General features: G+C 43.8%; 1 protein-coding gene across 1 annotated transcript in view; it reads left to right on the top strand.

Annotated features, from left to right (window-relative positions):
- Positions 1 to 11,773: 11,773 nt before the first annotated feature.
- Positions 11,774 to 25,882, top strand: part of LOC141109869 (uncharacterized) — a 71,423-nt gene continuing 57,314 nt past the window's right edge. The window contains exon 1 of the mRNA XM_073601128.1: positions 11,774 to 12,278. Within this exon, the coding sequence (XP_073457229.1) occupies positions 11,774 to 12,278 (505 nt within the window). The remainder of the gene's footprint in view (positions 12,279 to 25,882) is intronic.

Here is a 25,882-nt window from a genome sequence, read left to right as displayed (position 1 = left end):
GAGGCAGAATTGGTCTCGAAATCGCATACGTTTGGTCTTAGATCTGGTTCCCACCTTGGTGGAGACTGTTTAGGATGCGATGGAGTGGCAGGAAGAATCGTCGCCTCCAAAGAAACAGCAAAGATACTATTCGTATTTATGGAAATCATTACCTTCCTTCCCATTAATTTCTGAAACTAAAGAAGTAACTGACAAGTGGGCGAGGCCTGAGAAGAAGCTCAATGTGCATAATAGAGTATTATGCTGTACCCCTTGGGCCACTACGCCTAAGGTGGATGCTTCATTACAGAGATTTGCCTACCATATTACGCTTCTGCTGGAGGATTCAGTCTCTTTTAGGGATCCTATGGATCTCAGAAAAAACGCAAACCTAAAAAGGTTGTATAGTTTGGCTGGAACAGCCTGCAGACCGGCAATAGCACTCACTTCTGTGGCAGCGCTCCTTAGAGTGTGGGTAGCGTAGCTAGTGGATGGATGTTCAGATGAAAGTCTGGGAAGTAGCAGTTCTTCTCCTTTGCAGTTTGGCAAGACTGCTGTAGAGTTTGTGGCTGAAGTGGCTGTCGACCAGGTCAAGATGACAGCAAAGATAATGGCTCATTCCGTCACAGCCCACAGAGCCTTATGGTTGAAGCATTGGTCGGCCGATAAGGCTTCTAAGCACAGTCTGTGTTTCGTTCCATTCAACAGAAGCTGCTCTTCACAAAGACTTAGAATCAGGGATTCAGCGGGTTTCCGGCAGCAGATTTGGCCTAATACCGCAGATGAGAAAAAGACAATGGACACCTCTCCCAGCTGGTCTAGTGCCTAGGATTCGGCGCTCTCACCGCCGCGGCCCGGGTTCGAAACACGGTCAGGGAATTCTTCCAGCCCTTTCGGTTTAACAAGAGATCCAAAAAAAGGAGGATTCAGAGAGGCCAGTGCTTACAGGCCTGGTAGGCTTCAGTCAGTGGAAGGGAGTCAGTTAGACCTCATGGAAACCTTCCAAGCCCAGGGCCAACAAAGCTCTTAAGGCTTCAGATAAGTCCTTCTGAATGTGTCTCTGCTCAGCCCTCTCAAGTAGGAGCAAAACTAGCCTAATTTGGGGAGGTTTGGGCGGGCAAAATACAGGATGCCTGGATTGTAGCCGTCTTTAGATCGCGTTATCATCTCGAGTTCAGAACAAGGCCTCCTCAGACCTTGTTCGTATAAATTCGACTTCCTACGGATTTGGAAAGGAGGCAATGTTTGCGAGGATATATAGGGGAGCTGTTGGCAACAAGGGCCATCCTTCCGGTTCCAAGGCACAAATTGGGCCAAAGTGCATGTTCCCCTCTGTTTTTGGTCCCAGAGACTTCAGGGGGTTTCAGACCAGTTTTGGACCTCAAAGTCAAGAATTCTTACATGAAGGTTCCACCATTCAGAATGGCGATCATTTCAATCATTTCGGTTGTGGAGTCAGGAGACTGGATGGTTTCCATCGATCTGGCGGATGCGTATTTTCATGTTTCTATAGACGCATCTCACCATCGCTTTCTCAGGTTTTAGGTAGAAGGCTCTCATTTTCAATTTCAATGTCTCCCATTCATTCTCTGCACGGCTCCAAGAAAGTTTTTAAAGATACTCTCTGCTGTCGTCGCATCTCTCAGGGTCAGGAGTGCAAATATTCCATTATCTAGACGCCATGCTACTTCTGGGTCCATCTAAAGAGCTCTTTTCTAGTTCATGTGAATCTCACCTGCAAAACACTAGCTCGGTTTGGTTGGTTGATTAACTTTCGGGAGACACAGATGCTTCAAACCCAAATGTTGGGGTATTTAGGAGTACAATTCGACACGAATCGGGGTCGTGTTTCTCTTCCTCAGAGGAAGGTCCAGGAGATCCAGTCTCAGACAAAAGCAGTGCTGGCCAGGCCTTCTGTGATGGTGAAGGAATGTATGCAGTATCTGGGGGTTCTATCAGCCATAATTCCAGTAGTCCCGTGGGTTAAGTGGCACAGAAGTAAGTTTCAATGCAACTTTCTTCTTCAGACACTCCTTGTTCCAGAAAATCTATCTGTCAATTCAGATGATCTGGTCCCTGGTTGGTGGTCAGAAGCTCGCAATCTTTCCCATGGAGTTCCGTTGAAGGCCTCAGAACCAGTAGTGGTGAAGACCAATGCCAGTCTGGCAGACTGGGGGGCACACTGCCTGGGACAGGAGGTTCAAGGTCAATGGAACTTTTGTGGCCCAAAAAGGTCAACTTTCCTGGGATTGGATGCTGTCAGACGCGCTCCCTTAGCTCTACCTGTGTTGCGAGGTCGAGCTAACAAGATCCTTTCGGACAACAAAACTACAGTGGCTTATGTGTCTCATCAAGGGGGCACAAGAAGTCGCCCACTCCTTCGAGTGGCATGTCAAATCTTCCTGTGAGCAGAGAAGAATCTCGGCTCTCTTACAGCATCTTAGCTCCCAGGGTCCGAGAATGTTTTAGCAGATCACTTGAGTCAAAACTTTGGGGATCACAATAAATGGGGCCTCAACCCCAAGTACCTACGCAAGATCTTCAGGGTCTAGGGGACCCCTTCGATAGATCTTATGGCATCAGAGGAGAATTGTCAACTTCCTTGCTTCTTCTCCCGGACATGGCATCCACAGGCATTGGGTCAGGGTGCTCTGTCCAGGCCTTGGAGCGTCCCCTTGGTGTATGTGTTCCCTCCGCTTCCATTGGCTCTCAAAATCTTGCTGAAGTTTCAGCGAGAAGGGGTCACAGTAATAGTAGTCTTACCTTACTGGCTCAGGAAGCCGTGGTTCCCTCTGGCTTGGAGGATAAAGTTGGGCTCACCAATCCCAATGTCTCCTTGTCAGAATTTCCATCTGCAGAGTGGGGCCTGACACCCAAACCCCTGGAGGTTGAAGTTAATGAGAGGGGCCTTAACTGGCTTGGATCTCTCGGGCTGTGTAGTGAAGACATCATTACAGGCTCGTAAGAGGTCCATGAGTCTAACCTATCACCAGATCTGGAATACTACAGAAAGGGGTTGGGTCCTTGGATCTTCTTCAGTATCAAACATTTTGGAGTTTCTGCAGAGTGGTCTCGATAAGGGGTTAGCTTATAATTCCCTGAAGGGTCAAATCCCCGCCTTGTCGGCTATGTCATGTACAAGATGTGCTCTACATCCATTGGTGATCTGATTTTTAGGGGCAGCCATAGAAATCAGACCCCATTAAAATAGTTTTTTCCAAAAATTGGACTTAATGCTAGTCTTGAGAACCTTGCTGGTTCCTCCGTTTGATCAAGCTTTCTCTTGTTCATTGTTTCTTTTAACAGTTTTTTTGTTTTTTGCTAGCCATTGTCTCGGCCAGAAGAGTCTCCAAATTGTGCGCCTTCTCATCTAAAGAACCATATTGTTTGGTGCTCCCACACAAGATAGTCCTTAGGCCAGTACCGAGCGTTCTACCTAAGGTGGCCACATAATTTCGTATGAACTGGGAGATCTTTCTCCTAGCCTTACAGCTGATGATGAGTGAAGTAGGTTAGACCTGGTCTCTGCGGTATCAATGGACTTAAACCTTTTAAAAACAAAATCAGATGTAGGTCTTCCCAATGAGGCCTAAAAAGGGTATGCCAGCAACATTTACAGTTGTCTTCCTAGATTGTCAAGACCAGGCATATTTGCATACAGAACGCTGGGCCTTCCTCCTCCTTCAGAAATCAAAGCGCATTCAACGAGGGGCATGGCAGCATCGTGGGCAGCATACGCAAAGGTAGCCCCTGAGGTAGTTTGCAGAGCAGCAAGCTGGGGCATGCCCAACACCTTTTCAGGCAGTACAGGCTTAATGCGGCTTGTCTGCCTGAGGAAAAATTTGGCTCTACGGTTATTACGGTGGCTGGTGCTCATTAAAAAATTTTGAGTAGCATTGCATTGAGGGTTTGGCTTATTTTTTGTTTTTTGTCTTCCCTCCCTTTTTAATATTGCTTGGTACATTCCATAGTAGGCTGACATGGGGAGGTCCAGGTATAAGGAAAATTGTTATCCATACTTGCCGTAATTTTCCTTTCCTGGATCCTGGATTCCTGGATCTTTTTTTAAAGCCAGATTTCCAGTTTATTTGTTTTTGACAAGATGGGGAGGATTAGAAAACTTTTCAGGTTTTTATTGCCATCTGTGTATCTATTGGGGAATTTCCTCCTATTTTCTTGGCATTGTAAGAAGTGGTAGGAACTCTCTTCAATTGATACATAGATTATAATTTTTTGAACGTGGGATAGAGTTAGTACTCTTGACATTTTTATTGATGTATAGGCTTTATGTCCTGGTGACAACTAACCTTCCTCATTCTTTGTCCTAAGGGACAGGAAGTGCAGAGAAAAAAAATTCCAACAAGCTCAAAGGCGAATAGAAACGTAAAAAAATAAATTTTTACTCTTTCCTGGTCTTTAGACTAAATATTTTTCTTTCTTTACCTGGGATTAGCCTTTAAATTATGAAAATGCTAGGATCATGATTTTATTATGTTCAGAACTAATCAATATGCTTTTTATTTTTCTTCTTTCAAATCAGGTAAATACTGAAATATTGACATATATCAGTTAAATTCTAACCAGCTCCTATTCTGAAAAATAAGTAACTAGCCTGAGAAATCTTATTACGCACTCTTCAGAACAATTTACACAGGATGAACACACATCTAGACAGACCTCGTTTGAGAAAGCCATCAATGGTTTTTGGGTTCTACACAAGACTGTAGATTGTAGGCTGACATGGGGAGGTCCAGGAATAAGGAAAATGTATGGGCTAAGAAAGAGGTGGTCCTGGAGGTGTCAGAGAGAGCGGACCTGACCCATAGTAGGCTGACATGGGGAGGATCCAGAAAAGGAAAATTACAGTAAGTATGGATAACAATTTTCCTTAATCCCAATTTCCTTTCACCTATTTCACATTATGGCTTATAAAATAGTCCATGCATTGCCTAACAATGATAAACATGGTTTAATGACATTACACTTACAGAAACAGATCAGAAATTACCTGACAATTATAAAACAATAAAATGATTCACAAAAACTGGGTTAGGCAGCAATGCCTGTGCCATTCTGACGTTATCTTCAAATAATTATATTATAATTTGATTCTATGCAGCTGTGAAAGTTTCAGTCAACACTGAATAAGAACAATGTAAACTATGAGTAATAAACTAGTGAGCACACTTCCTGTAGCCTTTAATTTACAATGTAATTTGGCATGCTCATGTGACATATGCTGTATGTATGTATATGTATACATATTCATACGCATATGTGGAAATAATTTTATTCATAAATAAATACCAATAGAATTTATACTTAGTCTTTTTTTCAAAGCCAGATTTCCAGTTTATTTGTTTTTGACAAAATGGGGAGAATTAGAAAACTTTTCAGGTTTTTATTGCCATCTGTGTATCTATCTGGAAATTTCCTCCTTTTTCTTGGCATTGTAAAAAGTGGAAGGAACTCTCTCCAATTGATACATAAATGATAATTTTTTGAATGTGGGATAGGGTTAATACTCTTGACTAGGGATCGCCCGTTCGCCAGTTCGCTTAACAGCGAACAATTTGGGGCGTTTGCAGCAAATTCTGCGGGACTTCCCTGTAGCATTCCCCGTGACGTCAGAGGGGGGCGGATAGGGAAGTCACCGTGCGTCAGAGGGGGGCGGGGTCACTGGGTGGCCCCGCCCTCCGTTATATAAGAACCGTCAGAAGAGGAGAAGCATCACACAGCGGGAGCCTCCCATCCCATCATGCTGGATGTGGAGTGGCCCAGAAAACGAAGGGAAGAAGACGCCGGCGCCACGGAGGAAGATGCCGGACGAGAACACCGGAGGAAGAACCAGAAGAACCAGAAGAAAAAGAAGATTGAGGAAGAAACCGAAGGAAGATAGAAGATAGAAGAAAGAATAAGCATTTAAATAAAGGAACTGTCAAAAACTGTCTCTTGTCATTTTTAACACTTTTTTTGTGAAATGGTAGGGGTACTTTTGTACCCCCTTACCATTTCACACAGGGGGGAGGGCCAGGATCTGGGGGTCCCCTTGTTAAAGGGGGTTTCCAGATTCTGATAAGCCCCCCGCCCGCAGACCCCCACAACCACAGGGCAAGGGTTGTGGGGATGAGGCCCTTGTCCCCATCAACATGGGGACAAGGTGTTTTGGGGGGCTACCCCAAAGCACCCTCCCAATGTTGAGGCCATGTGGCCTGGTACGGTTCAGGAGGGGGGCCGCTCTCTCGTCCCCCCTCTTTTCCTGCGGCCTGCCAGGTTGAGTGCTCGGATAAGGGTCTGGTATGGATTTTTGGGGAGACCCCACGCCATTTTTTTAAATTTTGGCGCGGGGTTCCCCTTAAAATCCATAGCAGACCTGAAGGGTCTGGTATAGATTTTGAGAGGGACCCCACGCCATTTTTTTTTTAAATCTTGGCCAGAGTTCCCCTTAATATCCATACCAGATCTGAAAGGCCTGGTATGGAATTTAGGGGTACCCCCACATCATTTTTTAAAAAATTTTGGTTCAGAGTTCCCCTGTGGGGAATTCCCATGCCGTTTTTATCAATGATAAACTTTTATGTGTCTTGTCAGACCGGCAATTCATTAATAGCTGCGAGTAGTTTTAAATGACTTTTTTTCCTTTGAAATGTCATTTTGCTGTCAGACTGTTCTAAACACGGGAAACATGCGCCCCTTTACAGGCATACTATAGACACCCCCCAGGTACGAAATTTAAAGGAATATTACACTTTTATTGTTTCACTTTAAGCATTATTAAAATCACTGCTCCTGAAAAAACGGCCGTTTTTAAAACTTTTTCTTGCATTGATATATGTCCCCTGGGCAGGACCCAGGTCCCCAAACACTTTTTATGACAATAACTTGCATATTACCCTTTAAAATTAGCAATTTTGATTATTCATGTTTGTGACCCATAGACTTTAACGGTGTTCGCGTGTTCGAACAAATTTTTTGCCTGTTCGCATGTTCTGGTGCGAACCGAACAGGGGGGTGTTCAGCTCATCCCTACTCTTGACATTTTTATTGATGTATAGGCTTTATGTCCTGGTGACAACTAACCTTCCTCATTTTTTGTCCTAAGGGGCAGGAAGTGCAGAGAAAAAAAAATTCCAACAAGCTCAAAGGCGAATAGAAACCTAAAAGAAATTTTTACTCTTTCCTGGTCTGTAAAAAAATATTATTCTTTCTTTACCTGGGATTAGCCTTTAAATTATGAAAATGCTAGGATCATGATTTTATTATGTTCAGAACTAATCAATATGATTTTTATTCCTTCTTCTTTCAAACCAGGTAAATACTGAAATATTGATATATATCGGTTAAATTCTAACTCATTAACCAGCTCCTATTCTGAAAAATAAGTAACTAGCCTGAGAAATCTTATTACGCACTCTTCAGAACAATTTACACAGGATGAATACACATTAATCTAGACAGACCTCATTTGAGAAAGCCATCAATGGTTTTTGGGTTCTACACAAGACTGTAGATTATCTGATTGTGAGAAATGTTTAATAAGCATTCTTAAATGGTGTATATGTAATATGGATTTCTAGGGCAACACAATCTGATAAAAGGTATGTTCTGCCAGGGTTTGGAGGGAGGGTTAGAACCCCTGTAATTTTACACTGTTATCTAGAGCTCTGTTAGATTTCCTCTCACTCATACAGTACACTTTAAATATAGATTGGTACTGTATATAGATAGATACATGTCAAATGCTTAATTTAAAGTGGTTTTAAAAGCTCAAGGTTTTTTACTTGCATGCATCATATGCATAAAGATAAAAAAACCTTCTCCGTGCAGCAGTCCCCCCAATACTTATCTGAGCCCCATTGCAATCCAGCGATGTGCACAAGAGCCTCAGCTCTCCAGAGGCTCTCCCTCCTCATTGGCTGAGACAGCAGCAGGAGCCATTGGCCACTGTTGCTTTTAATCACAGGCAGTGAGCCAATGAGGAGAGAGAGGGGGTGGGGCCAAGCCACTGCTCTGTGTGTGATTGAACACACAGAGCAGTGGCTCAGGAGTGAGCCTGCTTGGGTTCCCCCATAGCAAGCTGCTTGCTCAGGGAGCACTGGGAGGCAGTAGGAAGGACCCAGGAGCATGGGGGACCCGAGAAGAGGAGGATCCGGGCTGCTCTGTGTAAAAACCTCGAACAGAGCTGGTTAGTATGACGCGTTTGCTAGTTTTTTAAATGTCCTTTAATATCACTTTAAATGGTCTGTTCATTTGTTTCATGGTATTAGGATCTTGTTGCTGTGTTATGCAGTGAAAACTGTCACAATGGGTTTGATTTACTGAAAGCAAATAAACGGTGCACTTTGCAAGTGCAGTTGGACTCTGCAAGGGCATTTCCTCCAGATCTTAGTATATGAGGTAAAGCTTGACTTTTCAAAGAATACCCAATCGCATGCTAGGAAAATTAAAAGAAACAACAGTGTTGCTTTATTGCATGATTGGATGATGGAATCAGCAGAGCTCCCCCTCATTTACTAAGTTCTGGAGCAAATGCCTTTGCAGAGTGCATCTGCACTTGCAAAGGGCACAGTCTATTTGACTTTAGTAAATGAACCCCAATGTGACATTGCCCATAGCAACCAATCATCATTCCCGCATACTTTTGCCATTGAGCCTAGGTTCACATATATGTGATCACATGCGATGTCTGTGCGATGCGAGCTCAGCCATACAGTTGTATGGCTGAACTCACATTAGATTCACAGAAAAAAAAGTTCAGGGACTTTTTTTCCCTCGCACTGAAATCGGATTGCATGGGTGTTCGCGATCCGATTCCTGTGTGAGTTCACAGTTCACACTGCGATCTGTGAACCGATCTAGGGGTATCATTAACATTGTATTGACACCCGCAGCGGCTCGCAGAGGGCAGTGTGAACTGCCTGCGGGAGAGAAGCGATGTGGGAACCGGCGCTGTAATCGCGCTGGTTCCCACATCGCACAAGTGTGAACTTAGGCGGAATGAAAGGTGGAACCTGAATAAACTCCAGTTTTGTTTTTTTTGTTTTTTTCTCTGGTTTTGACCAATAAGCCCCAGTTCCATCCTAATGGTATGTTGATTTCTTTGTGTCTATTATAATCATGTGTGTCATTCTGTGCTGTCATTTGAACAAAATATAAGGGAAATTCCCCTAATTAGAGAGCAACAGCAATAACAAACATGTTAAACCCAAAAACAAAACATTTAATATACTGCAGTTTACCAACCCTTAGATGTGGTGGCTGCATTTTTCTTTTTAGGCTTATTTTCTCCTTTATTTCACCGGGTAATCTGGCCATTAACACACCTCCTGTCTTTAGCTGGCTACACATTATACAATTTTCTTGTTCAAATCACTTTAGATTTATTTCTACTATGTAGTACAAGGGCCGGCCTGATTGCATACAATTTAAAAGTGTTTAGGTTTGACCTCATATTACATGGTTTTGGTAAAGGAAAATTGTAACAGAAAATTGTATTATGTGTAGCCAGCAATGGGGTGTCTGTACTCTAGATTAAATAGTATAGCAGACACCTTTGTACAGCATTATTGTCATACTAGGGGAAGGGTTGTGTTAGACTAGCAGATTTAAAAGGACTTGACTAACAAATTGAAACTGAACTTCAGCTAATTCTTTATAGGTAGTTGCAGAAAAATTTTTTCTTTTTGGGATAAATGTTTTAACATAAAAGAGTAAGCGCTGGCCATTGTAAGCACCCCGTCCATGTTAAATGGTTTATTTGAACCCTTTTAACAGCTACTTTGTATGGACAGCTTGTTCTGTTGAAGGAAGCTGAAAAAAACCCAGACATAATTTATGGCAGGATCCTCAGGTAAAAAACAAAGGGGGGAAACCCTAAAAAAGAAAACGAATGCAACCATCGCATCTAAGAAATGGTAAGCTGCAAATTAATACATTTTGTTTTTGGGTTAAAAAAAAAAACTTTTAGCTGTAGTTTCCCTAAAATGTAAATGCATTGTTTTCAAAGTCTTGGTACCAACTAAAAAGCCACCCAGCAAAGCAAACCAAGCTAAAAAAAGGAAAAATGAAAAGTAAAAAAAAGAAAAAAATGTCATTCATTTAATGAGACAGAGCAATTATTGAAGGAAATGTATGTCATATGACCTCTTTTTTTAATAGAGTTTAGGTATAAAATCATTGACTCATATGTGGATTTTCAGGGCCATCCCTAGCATGAATCTGTGAAAGTTTCAGCATGTGTGTCATTGTTATAACTACGTAGTCGCAGAGCATGTGACATTCTAAAATGTAGATCTTGTTCCACACCCTGAAACTGGAAGCCGTGCGGTGTTGTAACATTTAGAAATATGAATCCAATTAGTGTAATCTTAATAGAAATCAAAAATATAAAACATAAATCTCTCATCTAATACACATTTCTTGGATAGTAAGTATTAAAATGTATATCTATAAAAAGTAATAAAATGTAAAAAGGACAGCTAATGAGAGAATCATGGTAATAAAACGTAAGGTTTTATTAGTAAAATTCTATAGTCCCTCAAAGGAGCACACACGGGGAGCACATACTTAAAACAACACTGATTATAACTCAAACTAAATCATAAAGTCAGTTCTCAGAAATTTTATACTTAACTTGCTGATGGTTTTGTTGAAGTGCTACAGTCAGAATCATCAGCGTTCAGTACTTCCAGGAGTGTGACTGGGTCCCCGACCACACACACTTTAGTTCCATCCTTCCACCCAAAATAACTGCAGGACACAGCAGTGTCCACGGCATCCGATCATAGCATTTTATTTAACCGCTTGACCTCCCCTTCATGACCAGGCCATTTTTTTTGCGATACGGCACTGCGTTACTTTAACTGATAATTGCGCAGTCATGCGACTCTGTACCCAAATAGAATGTATGTAATTTTTTTCCCCCACAAATGGAGCTTTCTTTTGGTGGTATTTGATCACCACATCATTTGTTTTTTACGCTACAAACAAAAAAGACTGACAATTTTGAAATTTTTAAAAAAATTTCTGCTATAAAACATATCCAATAAGGCGGTGCATGCGCAGCTCTTCATGATGGCGGACGCGTGATCACTGATCTCCGGACCTGCGTCACCCTTCATCACCCTGTACATAACTACGTATATGCAACCGCCGCTTACCCCTGTGGCTTACCCCTCACCACAGGTGTAAGCCACACTAGCCCCTCAGACATCCGGGCACCTCATGGTCAAAATCCGAGACAATACTACCGGACCCCTGCAGCCCCGCGGCCTACTGTCACCATGGACCGCTATTTAACTAGGCCCCAATCCCCGGTCTTAATTTCACAGGGGGACCCAGAAGACTACGTCCGCACCCTGATGGCGGAAGATAGCACACAGCCAGCTCCCTCCTCACAGCACCCCTCATCCCCCCAAGCATTATTAACACCTGAACTGCTGGATTTCAAGCTCCAGGCCCTTGCACAGCAGCTCACCAGGGGCATAGCTCAAGAAGTGGGGAAGATCTCCAGAGAACTCAGGGGCGAAATAAATGAGCTAGGTGAACGTACGGCCACGCTTGAGACAACATTTGATGAGACCATCCACTATCTGCAACCTCTAGAAGAGGAGAATGTGTCCCTTAAACACTCTGATTCTCAACTAAAACTCCAGCAGGAAGATCTGGAAAACAGAGAGAGATGGAAAACCTTAGGATCTCTGGAGTATCAGAAAAGGTGTCTGACAACATCAGATCATACCTTCTGGGCCTGTTGAACAATCATGCACCAGACATAGTGGACATAGACTGGCGTATGGATCGTGCCCTCAGATCCCTGGTTTGTAAACCCCCAGCGGGAGCTAGACCTCGGGATATCGTAGTGAGATTCCACTACTATGAGAGCAAGGAAGCGCTCATTCTGCCTGCCCGCAACAGGTCTCACATTGACTACAAGGGGAACAGAATTCAAATCTTTAGTGACCTCTCCCCAATCAGCCTGGCTAAAAGACGCACCTTGCGGCTTATCACTTATCTCCAACAACACAAGATTCCTTATTACTGGGAATTCCCATTCCGTCTCTCCGTCACAAAAGAGGGAGTCCAACATATCCTCCGGGACCTGCAAGAAGGGGACTCCTTCCTCAAGAATCTGGGCCTTCCACCACTGCCAGCGGAAGATGGCCAGCCAATTCCCACCACTCCCCGGGCTCCCATGGCCCCCTCTCGGATCTGGACCCTGGTGCGAGGAAGAGGAACGAAAGCCTACTCCACACCACAATGCTCTCTGTGCCCCCGGCAACCTGTTATCCCTCACATGGGTATGCTTTGCTATCCTCCCCCTACTCTCCAGATACACAGGGTTTTTTTCCTTGTATTTTTGCATTTTTATTTTGTTTTCTCCCACTGAGGTGCCTTAAACAGTTAGTTTTTTTTTTGGCTAACCCATAGAAGGTATAAGAGGAGACTTTTGCTTGTTCAAGCCATAGATGGAGCGGCTCGACCCACTGGAGGCCGCCTTGCTCCCTCATATATCCTTTGACTGTGGTCAAGGATCCCTGAGGAATCAATAAATAATTAAAGAGATAAAGATGGCGCTGCCCTCTAAATAACTAAATAATAAACTAAGGTCTAAGTGGGGCCAAGATATATGGAAATTGTATCACTGCTATTAATGTACAGAATAAACAATCTGTATATCAAGACAATTAAGATATTGAACCTGTAATACAAGTGTGATACCGGGAATGCAAAACCGGTGTATGAAAATTAAGAACAACAAAGAAAATTTTTTGAAAAAATATTATAAAAAATACACCAATAGTGCAAAAATATTGGGACAAAATGGCGTCTCCCTCGCTGAAAAATTTTTTGAAAGTGTGAAAAATATGTAAAAAATATTATCAGTGCTATGTTAATGGAGCTCCCATAAAACTAAGTGATACAAAATATAAGTGAAAAAAATCCTCAAAATTATTGTGACATAGAGCCCTATGGTGAATTCAAAGTGACGAGCTCCTTAGTATGTGTCTTATACTATATATTCTCCATGCGTACCCAGCATAAAAAACAATCCCAGATTTCTTATTAACAAAATATGAAAATCAAATATTATAGAAATAAAAACTGGTGTAAATAAATTTCTAACGAATAAGTGATTAATTCTGTGCAAACAATAATAAAATAAGTTCAATATTTTTCACTCCTTGGGAATTGCTATCCGTGACTTCTGTGCTTGTAGTTCAGAATGGTGACTTGATGAGTGAATTCACATGAGTGAATACTTGTTATATACACTTATGAAGCTCCGCCCTTCTTTTACATGTAAACATCTGTAGATACAGAACCTTATAGCCCCCAAATACCTACAGTTGATAATATATCTTGAGTCGGTTCATCCATTTCTTTATATCTGTCTTCTATTTAAGTACCTGGAGTTGATAATTTAACCTGAGTCGGTTCATCCATCTATTTACACTTGCCTTCTATTTTTTGGTGGGTAATAAGTACCTGTTAGGTTCACTATTTTAGTAAGACAATAATTTTAAATAAGATATAATAAATAAATAAATAAAAAATTTTTTTTTTTTATTAAAAATTTTTTTATTAAGATATTTTTACTAAAATATTTTTAAAGATTTTAAAACATTAAATATTAATATCTATCAACACACATATAAATTTTGTTAAACTAGCCAGAGTATAGATTACATATATTTTAAATATTAATTATATGGCTCATAAATAATAGCAACATAGCAAGTGCCTATTATGGGTAGCTTAAGTGAGTGCACCATATCATATGTTATTTGGGGATTTTATTTATATTCTGACCTTTACTTTTATTTTAATTTTAATTTTATTTTCATTTTATTAAATTATATTATGTTAATAAATTTCTTCTTATAATTGTACATTCCAGTAACCAATAGACACTTATTATCCCATGCCTATAAGCTCTCAACCTGGTATGATTTACATTGCATCTATTTTTTATGACCTGTACAAAGTTTACTTTTAATTACTATTGCAGAGTACAGATCGTATTTTTAGCATATGTATGTGGTGTAATGTGGGTTTCCCTCGGCTTCAACATGTCCCTACCCCCCGAGCGATATTACCATAATTGTGGGAGGGCTGTTGTTTGCCGTAGGACTACATTAGAGTGTGAGGCGTGAGCGTCGTCACCGCTTTTGAAAACGTCCGATGACGAAACGCGTAAGGCGGAGTCACGCTCACACGTCAGATCAGGAAGTGGATGCTGGAACGCAAGGTGGAACGCACGCATACAGCTTGTGTTTGGTCCTATCCTTGCATACAGCGGTTCCGGTTTAATTTTCTGCTTAGTTTTTTATCATCTACCATCAGTATTGGACTGGATTAAAGTTTATCTAATAAAACTTATTTGACATACTTCACGAAGGCAGCCTCTTTGTTTTTCTCCTGGTTCTGGGTATTCCGGAGAGTTTTACAGCTAAGGAGGCATGGAGTGATTATGTCAGGCTGAAGCACACTGCTTAACCAGGATTACTTATCAAGGATCGCATTGAATCAAGTAACAGCAATTCAAGAGGAGAGAACAACAACAACTACCCCAAGAGCACCCACTTTATCGCTCGGTACCCCTGTAGGGGTGATCAACTCTGGTGAGTGGGGGAGCACTGGGGGGCAGAGCACCTCAAGTCACCATTCTGAACTACAAGCACAGAAGTCACGGATAGCAATTCCCAAGGAGTGAAAAATATTGAACTTATTTTATTATTGTTTGCACAGAATTAATCACTTATTCGTTAGAAATTTATTTACACCAGTTTTTATTTCTATAATATTTGATTTTCATATTTTGTTAATAAGAAATCTGGGATTGTTTTTTATGCTGGGTACGCATGGAGAATATATAGTATAAGACACATACTAAGGAGCTCGTCACTTTGAATTCACCATAGGGCTCTATGTCACAATAATTTTGAGGATTTTTTTCACTTATATTTTGTATCACTTAGTTTTATGGGAGCTCCATTAACATAGCACTGATAATATTTTTTACATATTTTTCACACTTTCAAAAAATTTTTCAGCGAGGGAGACGCCATTTTGTCCCAATATTTTTGCACTATTGGTGTATTTTTTATAATATTTTTTCAAAAAATTTTCTTTGTTGTTCTTAATTTTCATACACCGGTTTTGCATTCCCGGTATCACACTTGTATTACAGGTTCAATATCTTAATTGTCTTGATATACAGATTGTTTATTCTGTACATTAATAGCAGTGATACAATTTCCATATATCTTGGCCCCACTTAGACCTTAGTTTATTATTTAGTTATTTAGAGGGCAGCGCCATCTTTATCTCTTTAATTATTTATTGATTCCTTAATTAGACCCTTAGGGGCACTAATTTGAGATAGGCAGCAGCCTTTTGTCTGTCCTGAGCGCGGATTTTTATATATAAAAGGATCCCTGAGAGCTATTGCCTCTCAGGCCTGCAACTGTAGTTCATGTTCTACCTTTTTACGTTGTCACGGTCTGCTTGTTCCCACACTACTGATCTCTTTTCATTTATTTTTTCCATGGACCCTCCTGGTTTTTCAATTTTTTCTCTTTTATTTTACATTTTTGATGTTATTATGCATCTTTTTTCCCTCAGGTTACAATATACTGTATTAATAAATATAAGGTTATTGCTCTGTTCCCGTACCATAGAGGTAACTCCCAATACACTGAAGGTAATATGGCTTACTAGCTTAACCCAACTATGGCTCTGAAGATATTGTCCTATAACATGAAGGGTTTTAACTCCATCAAGAAACAATGGTTGGCTCTGAAGGTGTTTAGGACCTCCGGCGCGGACATAATCCTGATTCAGGAGACTCACTTCCAAGCCAGAAATTCGCTTTCAAGCACTTCCTGGCTTCATATGTGGCTTCGGACTCATCTGGTAAGGCTGGAGTTGCAGTGCTAGTCAGATGCTCCTGTCCTCTCCAGATCCAGTTCTCACATTTGGACCCACATGGTAGATATTTAATTTTGCAATGTATTTTCATGTCTAGCCCTCCCACCCTTATGAAAGTTGATGCACCCAATTTGGGTCAGCTTAAATTTCTTACTGGAACATTCAATATACCCTCCCTCCTAGATTGTAAGCTCTAACGAGCAGGGCTCTGATTCTCCAATGTATTGAATTGTATTGTAATTGTACTGTCTGCCCTAATGTTGTAAAGCACTGCGTAAACTGTCGGCGTTATATAAATACTATATAATAATAATAATATGTTACAATGTTTCTCCAGGCCCTTTACGATTGTAGGTGGCAACTTCAATGCTATCCTTTCTCCCACAAGGGACAGGAGATCTCTATTCCAAACTAAACTACCTCTCCCTATGCAAATCCCTAGCCTCCTCCTCAATTGACACGGGCTCACCATCTATTTGACGCTTGGAGGATTAAACACCCCACCAGCACACAGTACTTGTTCTACTCCCCCCACCCCTCACAAAATGTTCTCCAGACTAGATTATTTCTTCTGGTGTCTTCTGACTTGGGTACCATCACCTGGTTGGATCATGCTCCCCTAACTCTAGACTTTTCCCTCTCCACTGCATTCTCCAAGACATGCCATTGGAGGCCCAATGAGTCCCTATTGAACCACACAGAAACCAAACAGAAAACTTCTCTCGGCACTAACTGAATACTTTCAGCTCAATGCAGGTTCTGTGTCCAGTCCATCCATTCTATGGGAGGCCCATAAGGCCTTCTTCAGGGAGAAATGTATTTCTGTTAGTTCTCGCAGGAAGAAAGACACAAACTTTTTAAAATCCTCTTTATTAGCTAAATTGCAAGACACCGAGCGCTCTCTGGTACTTTCCCCCACAATGGCTCAACTGAAGGCAGTAACCTCACTGAGAAATCAGATACAATCTTTGGACATGACGGGTATAGCTAAGTCCCTTCTCTGGGTGAAACAAAAAAATTTAAGAGTTCTCCAATAAGCCTCACAGAATGTTGGTCTCCAGATTCAACCCTAGACCCTTCCATTCCTATCCTAACCACTTGAAACAGTTGGATGGTACGCCCACCCATTGTCCTCAAACTATGACCCGGGTCTTTGGCGACTTTTATGAAAAATTATACAACTGTCTAACCCCTGCTCTACATCCCCCTTTCAACCAAGGATCGTTCGATATTTTTTTGGACGATATTCAGCTTCCTAAGCTGGCCAAGACAGACTTATTAACACGAAATGCCCCATTACTGAAGACGAGCTGGCAGACACTATTAAGCACTTACCCTCACGCAAATCCCCTGGACCAGACGGTCTTCCTCATTCTTACTACAAGACGTTTTCATCAACCTTAACATCCTATCTATTGTCTTTATTTAACTCCCTTCTACAAGGCAAGCTTCCCCACCATTCCTTTCTCCACTCCTACATCTCAGTCATACCTAAACTGGGTAAAGACCCATCCCTTCCAGATAATTATAGACCGATTGCTCTCTTAAACTCAGACTACAATTTATTTATGAAGATCCTAGCCAACCGTTTATCCCAATTCCTAAGAAAACTGTTTGACAAAGACCAAGTAGGCTTTGTTCCCACCAGACATGTAGGAGACAATACCAGACGCACCATAGATCTCATAGACATGCTAAATAGAGTAGGCAGACCTGCCCTGATCCTTAGCTTAGACACCCAGAAGACCTTTGACAGACTAAGCTGGCCCTACATGTTTGCCACCCTAACCAAATTCAGCTTCTGAGGCCTTTTAATATCTGCCCTACAAACTCTTTATTCTAACCCCTCATCCCAGGCCTGGGTGGCCTCTTTTTTGTCTCAGACCTTCCCAATATCTAACGGCACCAGGCAGAGTTGCCCCCTTTCCCCATTACATTTAATCCTCTGTTTGGAACCCCTAGCAGAGGCTATCCGGTCTCATCCCGACATCCGAGGCATACCCATGCGTCATAGGGAACACAAATTATCCCTATTTGCGGATGACATCCTATTGACTCTCACCAACCTACATATATCCCTGCCATCTCTACACAACTTATTATCAAAATTCAGTGCTCTATCCGGGTACAAAATCAACACCACTAAGACGGAGGCGCTGAATCTTCACAGTTCAATCTGAATGTGAAACTTGAGTCCTGGGACTACAATTCTCTGTATGCTTTGCTCCCTGGTGGAAAACATTCTGCTGGCAGGATGTGATGACACATAGTCTAAGCTGGCACTAGAGGAAAGCAATCTCACTGCAATGATGTTGCAGAGTGTTTTCTGATATTGCAGGTAAGATAACCAGCTCCCTGCTACACACTCCCCCCACCAAAGAACATTTGGTCCCCAAAAGAAATAACAGTCCTTGACCTGGTACATTCTTTCAAATACATGCAGAGAAAAAACAGGTTAGTATATACAGGAAAACAAACAACTTGCATTTTCATAAGGACCTGGCAGAGGAACCTCCCATCAATAAACATAGGAAGGAAGGTTGTCCTGCCTACAGGACACCCTGATTGGAATGGCCCAGCTAGTTGTGCCAGGAGGTGAGTTAAGGTTGCCCTTCACCAAATCTGTGGTGAGAAGGTCAGGCTCTGCAAGAGTCCCTTGAGGGGTGAGGATAATGTCTTCGGTGCTCTAACCCAACACATCACGGTTCGGTCTCTTGATAGGATGCTTAACTCTTCGCTTTCTCTTTTCCACTGGCTCAGGAATGGTATGTTCACTACCCTCTTCTTCCCAAAAACAGATTCTCCTACTCCTCCTGAGTACGGTGATACCACATATGTGAGAGTTTTCCACAGCCTGGCCACATACAGAGGACCAACATGCAAGGAGCACCATCAGGTGTTCTAGGGACATAAGTTTCAAATCTAATTTGACTACCTATTACACTTTTGTGAGGCACTGTAGTGGCATGGATGTGGCATGGATGAGCATGAATGGGGATGTATGAGCCGAGGATGGGGATGGCTGAGCATGAATGAGTATGGCCGGGCACGGCTGAGTACGGATGGGTACAGCTGAGTATGGCTGGGTATAGATGGGTTGGCTGGGTACGGCTGACTACGGATGGGTATGGCTTAGTATGGCTGGGTATAGATGGTATGGCTGGGTATGACTGAGTACAGCTGGGTATAGCTGAATGCAGTTGGGTACGGCTGGGTATGGCTGGGTACAGCTGAATATGACCGGGTACGGCTGGGTATGGCTGGGTACAGCTGAATATTGCTGGGTATGGCTGAGTATGGATGGGTATGGCTAATTATGGATGGGGTGGATGGGATGGCTGAGCATGGATGGATGAGTATTGCTGAGGATGGATGGATGGCTGAACATGGATGGATGGATGAGTATGGAAGAGGATGGATGGATGAGTATGCTGAGTATGGATGAGGATGGATGGATGGATGAGTATGCTGAGTATGGATAGGTGAGCATGGATGGATGGTTGAGTATGCTGAGTATGGATGGGTGAGCATGGATGGATGGATGAGTATGCAGAGTATGGATGGGTGAGTATGGATGGATGGATGGGTGTGCCGAGTATGGATGGGTGTGCTGAGTATGGATGGATATGCCGAGTATGGATGGATATGCCGAGTATGGATGGGTATGCAGAGTATGGATGGGTATGCAGAGTATGGATGGGTATGCCGAGTATGGATGGATGGATGGGTATGCCGAGTATGGATGAGTATGCAAAGTATGGATGGGTATGCCGAGTATGGATGGGTATGCCGAGTATGGATGGATGGATGGATAGATGGGTATGCAAAGTATGGATGGGTTTGCCGAGTATGGATGAGTTTGCCGAGTATGGATGGGTATGTCGAGTATGGATGGGTATGCCAAGTATGGATGGATGGGTATGCAGAGTATGGATGAGCATGCAGAGTATGGATGGGTATGCATAGCTGAGTATGCAGAGTATGGATGGGTATGCATGGCTGAGAACGGATGGATGGATGAATGGGTATGCAGAGTATGGATGAGTATGCAGAACATGGATGGGTATGCATGGCTGAGTATGCAAAGTATGGATAGGTATGTGTGACAGACTCACCCGGGACAGAGGCTATTGGAGGGGACTGAACGCAAGCCTCTTGCCCACCGATTATGGGCCCTATTTTTTGTGGGAATGGTGCTCTCTGTGAGCTGTATGCCTGGGGACCCTGGGGTTGGTGTTACTTTGGATTCAGCTCCATGTCCTCCCAAAACACACAGACTCTGGGAACCCTTTATATGCCATATTAGAATGATAAGACTGAATTACACTGTTGGGACACATCCTGTGAGGAGATGCTGGTGTCATCAACTCCAACTACCACAAACTCACAGAAGGGGGCAGAGTCTACCAACTGAAAAGGCAGCAGTTGAAGTGCTAGTAATTTAGCCAAGCTAGCATTCAACCGCTGGGCATGTGGATGGCTGGGAGCGAACTTCTTTCGGTGGTGCAGCAGCTGGGGCAGGGAAATTTGCCTGGTACAATCTGACGTCAGTGTACCGATAGCAGATTGCCTGCAAGTACTTGGCTGCGACACACCTAATTCTACACCTTCATTCCTCTCAGTGCAGGTTTCAGAGAGGACTGAAGGTATAGTGTGGTTGGAGATCCCAGCTGATGAGGAGCAAGGAGAGGTACTCTGTTCTTTGGTGTGGGTCTTTTAGGTACGCTTGCCAACAAACTGCATGGCAGGTCGACATATGTCTGGCCAAGCATGTGGTGCCCAAGCGCATGATGTTTTGGCCACGCAAGATACACTTGAGACATATGTTGCAAATAGCAGTGGTGGGATCTGATGCACTCATCTCAAAAAAGGCCCACACCAAAGAACTTTTGGAATAACGTGCAGAGACAGCAGCGCCCTGCACACGCGGAGCTCTGCGGTGGGATGCAGTTGGTGTGCTGCCCTTAAGCTGGCCCCTGGAAGGCATCCTGCCTCGTTGGAGATGTACCTCCTCCTCCTCTCTCCTATCAGGCACCCACGTGGAGTCAGTGACCTCATCATCCCCTCCCTCCTCATCACTGGAGCAAAGCTGGCAGAATGCTGCAGCTGGGGGAACATGACTGCCAGATTGCTGTCCTTCTTGGGCACCCCCTCTCTCTGGGCCCACGTTACTGCCTTTCTCTAGCTGGGTACCATCATCAGAGCCTTCAAAACGCTGGGCATCTTCCTGGAACATGTACCCAACACTGTGGTCAAACAGTTCTGGGGACTCCTCAGGAGGACATGGTGGGGCTAGGGAAGGAGTGACTGATGCCATTGAGCCGAGGGAAGAGGCTGCGTTGGCAGCTGCTTTGCCAGACAAAGTACCCTGAGCCTGGTTGAGAGAGGATGAGGATGGCTTGGTCATCCACTCTACCAAGTCTTCTGCATGTTGCGGCTCAACACGGCCAGCTGACAAAAAAAAGGACAAGCGTGTCCCACGACCACGTGCTGATGAGGATGCGCCATCTCCATGACCAGCATTGTTGCCTCTAGACACAGAGCCTGCTTGCCCTCTTTTATTGGCTTGTGACTGTCTGCCTCTCCTTGTTGGCCTTCCAGACATACTAATGGCCTGCAGTGAGATGTAGCTGCACAAAGCTGGGATGTATATATATACTGATACTGGCAGTAGCAGAATCAACTGCCAGCCTGTAGTATTATTAGTATGAGAACACCAGCAATTGTCTTCAGGTAGCTTTAGGTGCACACTGTGCAGAGGACACAGTACACTAATTGTAAATACTGCAGCTGCCTGCCTGTGGTATTAATAGGATCGAAAAAACAGCAATTGTCTTCAGGTAGCTTTAGGTGCACACTGTGCAGAGGATGCAGTACACTAACTGTAAATACTGCAGCTGCCTGCCTGTGGTACTAATAGGATCAGAAGAACACTACCAATTTTCTTCAGGTAGCTTTAGGTGCACACTGTGCAGAGGACACAGTACACTAACTGTAAATACTGTAGCTGCCTGCTTGCGGTACTAATAGGATCAGAAGAACACCACCAATTTTCTTCAGGTAGCTTTAGGTGCACACTGTGCAGAGGACATGGTACACTAACTGTAAATACTGCAGCTGCCTGCCTGTGGTATTAATAGGATCAGAACAACAGCAATTGCCTTCGGGTAGCTTTAGGTGCACACTGTGCAGAGGACGCACTACACTAACTTTTAATACTGTAGCTGCCTGCCTGTGGTACTAATAGGATCAGAAGAACACCACCAATTTTCTTCAGGTAGCTTTAGGTGCACACTGTGCAGAGGATGCACTACACTAACTGTAAATACTGCAGCTGCCTGCCTGTACACTGTAAGTGCAGCTAACTGACTCGCCTGCCTACTCTATCTAACTTAAATCAAATGACACTGTCTCTCTGTCTATCTCTCCACTGCCGCAACACACTACACAAGGTACACACTACACTACAGGGGTGTGTACTAAACCCCCTGAGCCATAATTGGCCAAAGCCACCCTGGCTTTGGCCAATTACAGCTCTCTGTACAGACGGCGCAGTGATTGGCCAAGCATGCAGGTCATAGTGCATGCTTGGCCAATCATCAGCCAGCAATGCACTGCGATGCCGCAGTGAATTATGGGCCATGGCACGCCACTCGAATTTGGGCCATTCGTAATTCGATGAACGGTCAAACATGGGTTCGACTCGAAGCTCATCCCTAGTATCGTGTAAGAATGAGACAATGTAATTGAAACTTGACAAGAATAGAGCCCATCGCGTCCTTCTGGGAGAGAAGCGTTTAGCCTCAGACAAGAATGTGAGATTCTTATGGTCAGTAAGAATGAGAACCGGCACAGTGGTACCTTCGAGGACATGTCTCCATTCTTTCAGGGCTAAAATGATTGCCAACAGCTCTCTCTCACCAATCTCGTAATTGCATTCCGCAGGTGACAATTTCTTGGAAAAGTAGCCACAAGGATGCATAGTGCTCTCAGAGGTAGGACATTGAGACAGAAGGGCGCCAACACCAGTCTCAGAAGCATCAACCTCAAGGATAAAAGGTAATGTAGGATCAGGATGTGCCAACACAGGAGCAGAAACAAAGGCAGCCTTGAGACTCTCAAAGGCCTTAATGGACTCTGGAGACCAACACTGTGGGTTACCGTCCTTTCTGGTCATATCAGTCAGGGGCTTGACCAGAGACGAGAAGTTAGGAATAAACTTCTGATAATAGTTGGCAAAGCCCAGGAAATGCTGCTGAGGATGTAAACCCACGGATCGGGGCCACTGTAGGACTGCCGAAAGTTTCTCTGGGTCTATCAAAAAAACAGCAGGCATCTGTGTGGTGGCTCTCCAGGGACTTGGAAAATATGAGGATATCATCGAGATAAACCACCACACATAACTGCAACAAATCTCGTAGGACATCGTTAATAAATTCCTGGAAAACTGCTGGGGTGTTACAAAGGCCAAAAGGCATTACGAGATACTCATAACGGCCTATTCTGGTATTAAACGCAGTTTTCCACTCATTGCCCTCCTTAACCACTTCAATACAGGGCCCTTATACACCTTCCTGCCCAGACCAATTTTCAGCTTTCAGCGCTGTCTCACTTTGAATGACAATTGCGCAGTCATACTAAACTGTACCCAACTAAATTTTTGTCATTTTGTTCCCACAAATAGAGCTTTCTTTTGGTGGTATTTGATCACCTCTGGGATTTTTATTTTCTGCTAAACAAATAAAAAAAAGACTGCAAATTTTGAAAAAAAACTGTTTTTTTTGTTTCTGTTACAAAACTTTGTAAAGTTTTCTCCTTCACTGATGGGCACTGATAAGGCAGCACTGATGGGCACCGATGAGGTGGCACTGATGGGCACTAATATGCGGCACTGATGGGGCACTGATAGGCGGCACTGATATGCAGCACTGATGGGTACACATAGGTGGCACTGATGGACACTGATAGGCGGCACAGATGGGCATTGATAGGTGGCACAGATGGGCACTGATAGGTGGCACGGATGGGCACTGATAGGTGGCACAGATGGGCATGGATGGGCACTGATAGAGACACTGATGTACACTTATTGATGGTATGGATGGATGCCAATCAGTGCCAAAACAACAATGCCTGCCAATCAGTGATGCCCTTTGTGGACACTGACTGGCATCCATTGTGGCCACTGATTGGCATCCATTGTGGGCACTGATTGGCATCCTTGATGGTCTAGGGTGGCATAACTGGTGGTGACATCCCTGGTGGTCTTAGTGGCATCCCTGGTGGTCCAGTGTGGGCATCCCTTGGGGGGCTGCGCTGATAATCTATCAGCACAGACCCCCCTGTGAGAGGAGCAGCCGATTGGCTCTCCTCTACTCGCGTCTGACAAACGTGAGTGAGGAAAAGCCGATCAACGGCTAATCCTGTTTACCCTGTGATCAGCCGTGATTGGACACGGCTGATGACGTGGTAAAGAGTCTCTGTCAGAGACACTTTACCTAGATCGGTGTTGCTGTGTGTCAGACTGACACACCGCAACAACGATCGCCGTGATGCACGCCCCCGGGGGCGCGCAGTGGCTTGATATTCTGCTGGATGTCATGTGACGCCCGGTCAGGATATTGAAACCACTTTGCCGAAGTCATTTTGCTATATGGCGGGCAGCAAGTGGTTAATCCTCAAGAGATTGTATGCCCCTCTCAAATCAAGCTTTGTGAAAACCGTTGCTCCCTTGAGGCAGTCATATAACTGTGTAATCAATGGAATTGGATAGGCATTCTTAATCATGAAACAGTTGAGACCCCTATAATCAATACAAGGTCTCAGTTCACCACTCTTCTTCTTCACAAAGAAGAAACCAGCACCAGCAGGAGATGAGGATTTGTGGATGAAGACTCGAGAAAGTGCGTCTGCAAAATACTCCTCCATGGCCTTATCCTACAAGACCGACAAAGGGTAAACCGGACCACAAGGGGGTATGGCATCATGTTGAAGGTCAATTGCGCAATCATATAGCCGGCGTGGAGGCAAACTACTGGCTTGACCTTTGTCAAAGTCATCGCTAAAATCGCAGTACTCCTCCGGCAGGGAGGAGAGTGAAGAGGTGCACAGGAACTTGGCTACCTTCTGGAAGCATGTCTTGCTGCATTGTGGTGACCAAAATCAGGGGCTTATCCTTCTGGATAACTGGGGATGAAACAACACCACCTAAGGTCTGTCTGTGACAGGACCTCAAGGTTCGGGCGTTCCCTGGAAGGGTGGGACAAGACTTCAAAAAGTGACCTGCCTGGCCACAATAAAGGCACAATCTCTCCCTCCTCCTAAAGTTTCTCTCATCTGCAGAGAGACACGTGAAACCCAAGTGCTTGGGTTTACCTTCACTGACAAACTCAGTACCAGGAGGCATGGGAGGTGAGGGAGGCATGGGTGGGACTGCAAAGCTCAGAGACAAATGTACAGGAGGCTTCCGCAAGCACTCCTTAAAAGAGTCTGGAGTCAATGAGGATGGCAAACGCGATCAACTTCTCCAGCTCAGTGGGTATAAAATGGGCTGCTATCTCATCCTTGATGGTATCCGAGAGCCCATGAGAAAAAGCAGCCACGAGGGCCTCATTGTTCCACGCAACCTCTGCTGCCAGAGTAGGGAATTCAATGGCATAGTCGGCAACCATTCTCGTACTCTGTTCGATGGACATGAGGCACTTGGCAGCAGAAGCAGAGCATGCGGGAACATCAAATACCCTTTTAAACGAGGCCACAAACTCAGGGTAGTTCAAGACAACGGGTTTTGCCTCTCCCATAGAGGGTTTGCCCAGGCCAAGGCTCTCTCAGAAAGCAAAGATATCACAAAACCTACTTTGCTTTTGTCGTGGGAAACGCCTGGGGCAGCATCTCAAAGTATATCTCAACCTGGTCGAAAAATCCTCTGCATTGGAATGGATCGCCCCCAAATTACTGGGGAAGCGGAGCG

Source organism: Aquarana catesbeiana, linkage group LG10 (assembly GCF_042186555.1).
Source record: "Aquarana catesbeiana isolate 2022-GZ linkage group LG10, ASM4218655v1, whole genome shotgun sequence".
Classification (NCBI taxonomy): Eukaryota; Metazoa; Chordata; class Amphibia; order Anura; family Ranidae; genus Aquarana; species Aquarana catesbeiana.
Note: the sequence above shows the minus strand (reverse complement) of the source record. Positions and strands in the feature narration are given on the sequence as shown.